Source organism: Panthera leo, chromosome B2 (assembly GCF_018350215.1).
Source record: "Panthera leo isolate Ple1 chromosome B2, P.leo_Ple1_pat1.1, whole genome shotgun sequence".
Taxonomy (NCBI): Eukaryota; Metazoa; Chordata; class Mammalia; order Carnivora; family Felidae; genus Panthera; species Panthera leo.
The window spans coordinates 31,718,467-31,727,801 of NC_056683.1; the positions used below are offsets into that span (position 1 = coordinate 31,718,467).

General features: G+C 45.1%; 1 protein-coding gene across 2 annotated transcripts; it reads right to left on the reverse strand.

The window, feature by feature from the left end:
* Positions 1–3,862: 3,862 nt before the first annotated feature.
* On the reverse strand, positions 3,863–7,721 carry LOC122218984 (HLA class II histocompatibility antigen, DM alpha chain). 2 transcript variants are annotated; one of them, XM_042937264.1, is made up of 5 exons: positions 7,561–7,721; positions 5,749–6,033; positions 4,860–5,138; positions 4,502–4,627; positions 3,863–4,130 (listed from the first exon to the last, which is right to left on the reverse strand). In XM_042937264.1, the coding sequence occupies exons 1-5, from the start codon at positions 7,646–7,648 to the stop codon at positions 4,126–4,128; spliced, it is 783 nt and encodes a 260-aa protein (XP_042793198.1). In that variant the 5' UTR covers positions 7,649–7,721; the 3' UTR covers positions 3,863–4,125. The 2 variants fall into 2 exon arrangements, with proteins under 2 accessions (XP_042793198.1, XP_042793197.1); XM_042937263.1 differs by having other exon boundaries at positions 4,499–4,627.
* Between the last annotated feature and the right edge of the window lie 1,614 nt (positions 7,722–9,335).

The following is a 9,335-nucleotide window of genomic DNA, read 5'->3' on the forward strand; positions in this document are numbered from 1 at the left end:
ATGGATGGACCTAGAGGGTATTATGCTAAGTGAAATTAGTCAGTCAGAGGGGCACCTGGGTGGCTCAGTCGGTGAAGCGTCTGATTTCGGCTCAGGTCATGATCTCGCGGTCCATGATTTTGAGCCCGACTGTGCTGACCGCTCAGAGCCTGGAGTCTGTTTCTGATTCTGTGTCTCCCCCTCTCTCTCTGACCCTCCCCCATGCATGCTCTGTCTCTCTCTGTCTCAAAAATAAAAAAATAAATAAACGTTAAAAAAATAATTAAAAAAAAAGAAATTAGAGAAAAAAAAATATCATATGACTTCACTCATATGAGGACTTTAAGAGACAAAACAGATGAACATAAGGGAAGGGAAGCAAAAATAATATAAAAACAGGGAGGGGGACAAAACAGAAGAGACCCTTAAATGTGGAAAACAAACAAAGGGTTACTGGAGGGGTTGTGGGAGGGGGGATGGGCTAAATGGGTAAGGGACATTAAGGAATCTACTCCTGAAGTCATTGTTGCACTATGTGCTAACCAACTTGGATGTAAATTTAAATAAATAAATAAATAAATAAATAAATAAATAAATAAATAAAATGTGAATGGAAACAGTTAATATCCCCACATTAATATATCATGTTATAAAACATGTTATTTTAATTTTGTGAGTTAGTAACTAAATAAAGGTAGCTAGCAGACATTTGACTATTTCCCTATAACTTTTATATCCCTCAAACTTTATATATTGAAATTGGTCAAAAAACTTCTAAAATATTCCAATCAAGAAAACTGAGTATCATTTTATCACTTTACATTCCAGTGAAAATTGTGACTTTACTGCCTTGGGGTTGGAAAGAATTTCTTAAGATCACAAAACACAAACCATGAGGGTTCTGACTGTCAAAATTAAATAATTCTATTCAGGGAAAGAATATATACGAATTTAACTGAAGAGCAGCAAACTAGAAGAAGGCATTGCAATATTTATACTGACGTAAAATTATTACATAGACTATATAAGAAATCCCCACAAATTCACAAGAAGACAATGCAATTTTAAAAATAGACAAAAGATATGAATCAGCAATTCACAGAGAGAAACCTATGAAAAGATGACCAACTTCAGTAGTAACACGAGAAAGGCAAATTAAAAGGAAATACCACTTTACATCCACCCTATTGCCAACATTTGAAAGTCTCGTAATTTCAAGTGTTAGTGATGATAAAGGAAAATGAGAACCACCTTGCTACATTGATGGAAGGATAAACTGTTTATAATCCCTGAATTATATAAATTACCAACTAGTTGGGTGAAAAAAATTAACGTATGAAACAAGGCAGCGTATCCTTGAGAGCAAAGTCTGTGGTGAAGTGTGTTAAGTTTTAGAGAAGCTCAGTGAAGATCAATTAAGGGTGGAGGAGGGTTGCCAGGCTGACACAGTGGGAAGAGCATGTGACTGAGACGGAAGCCTGATCCCGGGATCTCGTGTTCAAGACCCACGCTGGGTGTGGAGATTAGTAAATAAACTTTAAAACAAAACAAAACAAAAAAAAGCCTGCAGGATTAGGGATAGGTTCACAGAAGGAGTGAACATGGATTGGATCCATAGCGTTGGTTAAAATAGGAACAAGGGAAGCAGAATGAAGAAGGTATTCCGGTGAGAGGAAAAGCCTGGACAAGTGCCCTAAGGTGACACGATACTGTCAAGAAAGAGCCATGAAACTGGACAGGATTACTGCTGGGAAGGGGACACCTGAGAGGTTCTTCAATGCTTCTCGAGGATTGCAAGTGACAGTATCATAAAATGTTTGATCAGACAGCATCTAACACGAGCCCATCACTTCACAGATGAGGAATTTGAGGTCCGGAGAGGGGAGGTGACTTGTCTAAGGTCACACAGCATAATGAAAGCAGTTTGGAGACTTGACTGGCAAGAAACTTCTGGATAGTTGGAAAGTAAAAACCAGGAAGAACTTCAAAGTAATAAGAGACAGATGTAGAATGGTAAAGAGAAAAGAAAAAGAAAAAGGGAAATATCTCAAAGGGAGAAAATACAATACTTGGTTGTCAGTTCCAGAAAAAAGAAAGAAGTCAATGATGCTGCAGAGTTCCCCTGTGGAAATCCTTGCTCAATTATTGAGTAACTTTTCCACGTGCTAAACACTGCATTCTACAGATATTAACTTCACAACACAGTTAAGGTGGACACCATTGTTTTCATTACTCTTTTACAGAAAATAATATCAAGGCACAGAAAGGTTAAGTAATCTGCCCAAGGGCCCACAGCTAAAATTTTGACAGTCACAAATGAATCCCCAGCAGTCTGATTCCTGAGAGCATACTCTTGAGCAGAAAGCATGCTGCTGTTAGAAATGAGATGGTTTAGGGGCAGCTTGGTGGCTCAGTCGGTTAAGCGGCTGACTTCGGCTCAGGTCATGATCTTGTGCTCCATGAGTTCGAGTCCCACGTCGGGCTCTGTGCTGACAGCTCAGAGCCTGGAGCCTGTTTCAGATTCTGTGTCTCCCTCTCTCTGACCCTCCCCCGTTCATGCTCTGTCTCTCTCTGTCTCAAAAATAAATAAACGTTAAAAAAAAAAGAAATGAGATGGTTTAGGGGCACCTGGGTGGCTCAGTTGGTTGAGCATCTGACTCCGGCTCAGGTCACAATCTCATGGTTCATGGGTTTGAGCCCCACGTAGGTCTCTATGCTGGGAGCTTGGAGCCTGCTTCAGATTCTGTGTCTCCCTCTCTCTCTCTGCCTCTCCTCTGCTCACTCTGTTTCTGTCTCTCTCTCTCTCTCTCAAAAATAAAATAAACATTTTTAAAAATTTTTTAAAGAAGTGAGATGGTTTAGGGACGCCTGGGTGGCTCAGTCAGTTAAGCGTCCAACTCTTGATTTCAGCTCAGGTCATGATCTCACGGTTTGTGAGTTCGAGCCCCTTGTCAAGCTCTGTGCTGACAGCACTGAGCCTGCTTGAGATTCTCTCTCTCTCCCTCTCTCCCTGCCCCTCCCCTACTCATACACACACTCTCTCAAAATAAATAAATAAACTTTTGTTAAAAAAAAGGAAAAAAGAAAAGAAAGAAATGAGATGATTTAGAGGAGGTGCCAACTCCTGGGAATTGGATATTTTCCCCTAGATTAGATGCTGGTATAATGTGAAGAAGAGACTCTCTCACCAATACCAAAGTAATTTCACTCTTGACTTTCATGCCACCCCCTCGTCCAAAGCAACTCCCAGACCCTAAGGAAAGCAAGATGCAAAGTCTTATGACAGTAAGAAAGCATATGCAAAGGAATTTACCACCAGTAGTCACGTGTCCCTCGCCCCCACTACCTGCTCAGGGCAGCACTACCACAGTTCTCCTTGGATGATCCACTCAGGCCAAAGAACAATCGTTGGAGGGACACATGAGTTGCGGGCCCTTCCAAGCTAGCTGTTCATACTTCACTTCAGGAGCCTGAATATACTGTTTTCACAGAACCGACACAACTGAATTAGAATAGCATTTAAAAACTGATTTTTCCCACTCCTGAGCTCCTGTTTTCCCAGCTATGGTGAAGGGTTGAAGGGAGTTACATATTTCTCAAGACAGCCAATACTAGCCATAAGCATTTTCATAAACAGTAAAATGAAAAAGAAAAAAATCCGCAATCAGCTTTCTCCACTATTTTGTGAGCAGATTATCAGAAAGTAGCTCTGCCTTCATTTGTCACATATTTCGCACAAACTGATAGGAGTAAAAGCCATCGTACGGTGCTGAGACCAGGGAACAGGAGTTGGCTGAGGAGTTAGGGGTTTTCCCATTCCCCTCCCTAATGAGGGCAAGCTGTGTTTACATTAAGGCATGTTGAATTTGAAATGACAACCCACTCAGTATTAAGAAATAAGATTTATTGCCCTGAAGTGGGAAGGAATGTGGCCGTGACAGCAAAGCCACTCTGGGTTCCCCTGGGTGCAAGCCCCAGGACAGCAGATCTTCCAGCTGAGAAACCTGTACATGCCCACACATCCCTCAGGGGCATCCCAGGGACTTCTGCTCTGAGGAGGAGAGATCCTGTGCAGGATGTGGGAAGCCTGAGCTTCCCCCGCATGCATGGTTGACACTGTTGGCACCAGACTCTGGTCAGGAAGAATCAATCTGAGGAGAGAGAAAGATGGAGGAAAGCCATCAGGGGACCCCCCCTTTCCCAAAAGCCCCTCCCTGCCTGCCACATATCCCACAGAAGTTGATCTCTCTTTGGCCCCAAGTCATCTCCAAGCACCCCTCCTACAACTCCCCATATCACCCCTCTCCCACTCAGTCATGCCTGTGACTTGTAACTGTGTGTGTGTGTGTGTGTGTGTGTGTGTGTGTGTGTGTGTGTGTGTGTGTAACCGGGACCCCATGTCCGTGGTGCCCGATACAGGCCTCCCCACCCAACCACAAGATGACTCTGGCATGTCCCCACAAGAGCACTGTATGCGGCTCCCATGGCTCTCCCACCCACTCCAGATGCCCCGACGTACCACCTGAGCAAGGCTTTCGGAAGTAGATGATGAGGACTAAGCCAACAATGATGCCCAGCACACCCAGGCCAAAGGCCACACCACACAGCACATTCTCCAGGAGATCAGAGGGCAGCGCATTATGGGGCACTAGGGGAAAAGGGGAGTGTGTCAGCCTGGAGACTTGATTGGTGAGGCCCCCACCCGGGGGAATTACTTGGGCGTCTGGGGTGAAAAAGGAGGAACCGAGGCATGAAAAGTTGAGGTTGCTCAGAGTGAGAATGGATTTAAACAAGATCCAAGTGGAGAAAGAAGGCCCTCCCATAGGTCCATCATTTTTTGCCCCCAAAAGGAACCAGGCTTCCAGGAGGAAGTTTCTCACCCCAAAAGGCAATTGCGGTGTAGCTGTCAATCTCATGAGTTACCATGCAGGAGTAAAGGTCAGAGGGTACTGGTGTGAAGTTTAAGTAAGAAAAGGCCTGGAAGCTGAGTCCATCCACAGCTGACACAAAAGTGGGCCTGACTCCTTCCACAGGGTCCAAATGATGCTGCCAGTTCACCGTCAACGTGGGTGGGAAGAGATTACTGACAAAACAGACCAGCGTGTTGGGCTTTCCAAACTCCAGGGGCTTCAGCGTGAACACCTCAACAACAGGTAACCCTGGTGGGAGGATTGAGGTGTGAGGGAAGGAAGTAACTAGTTTAGATGGTACCCCTGAGTTTGGAAGGGAAGTGGCATACAGAGGGGAGGGCAGAGACAGAGTAGGGGACGGGCTTTGGGGGGAAAGGTGAGGGAGGAGATGGGGGTCTGAAGGAGGTCTTCTTCCAGGTAAGACCCAGACCTGAACTTAGAGGCAGAGCCAGACCCAGGCTACCCTGGGACCCTCCACCCTGATTTCCTGTGGCACTTCCTGTCTAGACCTCACACAGGCATCTAATCACATGCTGTCTTCTTGTTGAAACACAGGCACATCATCAGATACTTTCTTTCTTCCCTTCCATCCTACTGAGCATAGCAATACAAGCTCTAATATTCAGTAGGCATCAATTGGTCCCTCTTGCATTCATCAAGTTCAATAGTTTTGACCCCCTACTATGTCCTAGGCACATGCCTTTGCCCCAAAACAAAAACAGAGTACAGACTATAGTTGGTAAGGGGAGATCCAGAAGGCATTGGATAGGCAAACTGGTGTGAAAGGGAATAATTCACTGTACATGTTGAGGAGGTTAAGAATGCAGCCCCTACCCCCGCCCCCAGAGACACCCCTGACCTCTAGACACAGGGATTTTCCCTTCAAGTTTTGGCCCTATTTCCCGGATCATAGTCTGGCAGAATGTTTTGTCAAATAAAATGGCAGAAGTATCTCCAAGCTTCTGAGCCCAGTCAGCAAATTCAGGTAGGCGAGGCACTCGGGTATTCTGGGAAAAGTCGAAGGAGAAAAGCTGGTCTCCATCATAAGTTTCAGAGAGTCCAATGTTGGGACTCCAGTCCTGGCAGTACATCGTATGCAGGAACGTGTGGTTTTGCAGTTCATCCTGCCACACTGGGGTAGGAGCTGCAAAGGAGACAGAGAAAGTCAGGGAGGTGAGAGTCTCCTCCTCCTCTTTAGCTTAGAAAACAGCAAGGCATGCCTTAGGTGGAGGAGGTAGGGTTGGGGTATAACCCCTTCTTGTGTCTCTTATTAAGGCTCTCCCTCCCAATGGGGGTAAAGAAGAAATTACAGGACCTCTCCAAATCTTCCCTTGCCCATAAAAATGACAACTGTCTAAAGTTGTAAAAAATAAAATAGGTGTATTTTCTAAAGTGACAGATTCATTTGGGGCACCTGGGAGCTCAGTTGGTTAAGCCTCCAACTTCAGCTCAGGTCATGATCTCATGGTTTGTGGGTTTGAGCCCCATGTTGGGCTCTGTGCTGACAGCTCAGAGCCTGCTTCCGATGCTGTGTCTCCCTCTCTCTCTGCCCTCCCCCACTCACACTCTCTATTAAAAATAAATAAGCATTTAAAAAAATTTTTTTGATTAAATGACAGATTCAGAGTCACAGTGTTAGTTGTGTGTTTGTGTACTGCACAGAGGCATCTGGCCAAGGAAGTAATTGGAAGCTGAAATCTAGCCTGCACTCTGGTCACCAAGCCATGCATCCTGGCACAGGCATGCATCCTCCCAAAAAAGATACCTTCGTCTAATTCACAGAAGGCCATCAATATTTACTTGTAAAGGGCCTGGGTGGGTTCTCTAGTCTTCGAGGGGAGGGTAAAGGAATGGTCATGGCCTCCCCAAGCGACAGATGACACTGCCCCATCCTACCCCCAGACAACATGGTAAACCGAAAAACCAATCTCCAGACTTCTCTTCAGCCACTTCATCAGCACAAAACCTCTCTGAAAACATCCTCACCCCTCCCTCAACCCTCCAGCCCCTGCAGTGTGACAGAACTGGAGGACTGGAGAGCTGCAAAAAATAATCCCTGTTCTTGGAGGCCCCCGGCTAGAATTCCTAGACACACACACACACACACACACACACACACACACACACACTAGCAGGAAACTTTCTACCCAGTACCTAATACCTAGAATAAAAGACATTTAGAGTAAGAGGGATCTTCCAGATTATTCTTCCATTCTGTCCCATCCTTTACAGAGAAGGAAACTAAGGATGAATAAAGTTAAGAAAATTTCAAGAATCACAGTGTGAGTTGATGACAGAATGCAGAGTAGAGGCCTAAATAGAACAGTGAATAATCAAATCCCAGCTCGGCCACTTTCCAAGTGTGTGAATTTGAACAAGTTACTTAAACTCTCTGAGTCTCATTTTTTTTTCATCTGTAAAATGGATATTGTAAGCTCTGCTTCAAGAGATTGTCTTAAGTGGAAATATATAAAGCACCTGACATTGTTTGCCATCCATCCATCCACAGTTGATGTCTTTCCCAACTCTGTGATCATTTCCATTACTCCATAATGCTTCCCACCACTTACAAAGCACAGGGCTTCAAATGCAAAGAAGACTTCAAATGCTCTGGGTGGCTCCCTAGGCTCTAACCCGTCAGGACTGAAGTAAATGAGAGGTACTGTCATACCTTCAGGGGCGGTCCAGGAGTGGGGCAGCAGCCACAGGAGGTGTAAAAACCTTAGCAGTGCAGCTCCCTGCCTCTGCTCATGATCCATATCTTCACACCACACAGTGTGCTACGAGCTACCAACCAGCTGACCCAGGTCCCAGACTCCTTCCCCAGATCATGTTCCGCCAGCTACTTCCACAGTTGCCCTTGTCATTTGGCCAAACCAATCACAGAAGCGTAGGGTTTAACATCATCAGTTGCTGGGGAGAGACGTGGTTCCAGCAACCTCCTGAAGACTCGGTGTTTTCACCAGGGCAGAGTGGGGTGTGTAACTGGACTGGGAGGACAATGGAGGAATGTCTGCCTCCTGCTGGGGATCCCTCTTTAGCATCAAGCTATCAGCCTCAGCCAAGAAACCTAAGCAATGGGCTCTTCAGAGCGGCACCACCTCCTGGCAGAATGCTGTGGTGGAGAAGCTCCTCTTCTCTCAAGCAAACCCCCAGGGCTCTTCAGACCCCACCTCCTCCTCCCTCCAGCCTAAATTTTCTCCCTCCCTCCTTTTTTCTCAAAGAGGTATTCTTCGGGCATTAGCTCCAATTCATTCTGCAGAAATACATGGAGAGGTGCCTGGGTGGCTCAGTCAGTTGAGCATTTGGCTCTTGATTTCAGCTCGGGTCACGAGCTCATGGTGGTGAGATCTAGTCCCCTGTAGCGCTCAGCACTGAGCATGGAGCCTGCTTGGGATTCTCATTCTCCCTGTCTCTCTGCCCCTCCCTCACCAGTGTCTCTCCACCCCCACACACACCACACAAATAAATAAACATTTTTTAAAAAGAGAAATACATGAAAAATTTAATAAATGCTGGTATTAGGCCCAGTGCTAAAAATACAAAGATAAATAAAGGGTATTTCTGCCTTCAAAGAGCTTAAAGTCTAGTGGTGGGATCAAGAATGGGCCAAGCGTTTTGAAAGTAGTAACTTTTTGAGGATGGAGGAATAGGTGGAACATAATCAAGACCTTCTAAGAATCTTAAAGGAAAGACAATTTGACCAGCAGAACATGAGGGAAGAGAAAACCATTCCAGGGCAAGAGGTAGGCAGGTCTGTGGAGGTCAAAGGCATTCAGAGCTCCTTCCTTTGGTTGGATGTGAGTGTTGTAGAGGCTAGTCATTGTGTCCCTGTTTGGTAGTGGGGTGTGGGGGAGTGTCAAGATGAGCTAGAAATTCAAGCAAGGGTCAGATCACACAAGCCGTGTGAGACCACAAAGAGGGTCTGGCTTTCAGAGATATTAAAACTGAGAAGTGACACAATTATTTTAACTTTTAGAAAAATTGGTCTGACATTTCAAAAGAAGGACTGGAGGTTGGGAAAAAATTGAGACAAAACTGCTGGTCAGAGTCTATATAGTATAGTACATCAAAATAAAAAGTTGCACACCCACACACCCACACACCACCTTTTTTTTTAGCAATATAACAATAATTTACGTGAGAAATGATAAGAGCCTGAATTAAATCATGAACAGAGGAGACAGAGGGAATAGAATATTGGGCAATTAGGAGGTAGAATCTAAAGGGCTTGGCTACTGATTAGCCCAATGGAAGGATCAAGAATAACACTAACAGTTTCTAGATTGGGTGTCTGGGTGGGTGTAGTGATGGCCTACACTGAAACAGAAATGAATGCCTTAGAAGCAGATCTGATGAAGAAGAGAATGACTTCAGAAATGCTGGACGGCTCAGTTGGTTAATTGTCTGACTCTTGACTTCAGCTCAGGTCATTATCTCATGGTT

Bases quoted from the DNA above. Each gene is read 5' to 3' on its own strand.
- LOC122218984 (XM_042937263.1), bottom strand. From the start codon at position 7,648: ATGGATCATGAGCAGAGGCAGGGAGCTGCACTGCTAAGGTTTTTACAC. The intron at 6,034-7,560 runs GTATGACAGTAC...TCTCCTTTGCAG, and splicing joins CTCCTGGACCGCCCCTGAAG to CTCCTACCCCAGTGTGGCAG. The intron at 4,628-4,859 runs GTGAGAAACTTC...CTTTTCCCCTAG, and splicing joins CACCGCAATTGCCTTTTGGG to TGCCCCATAATGCGCTGCCC.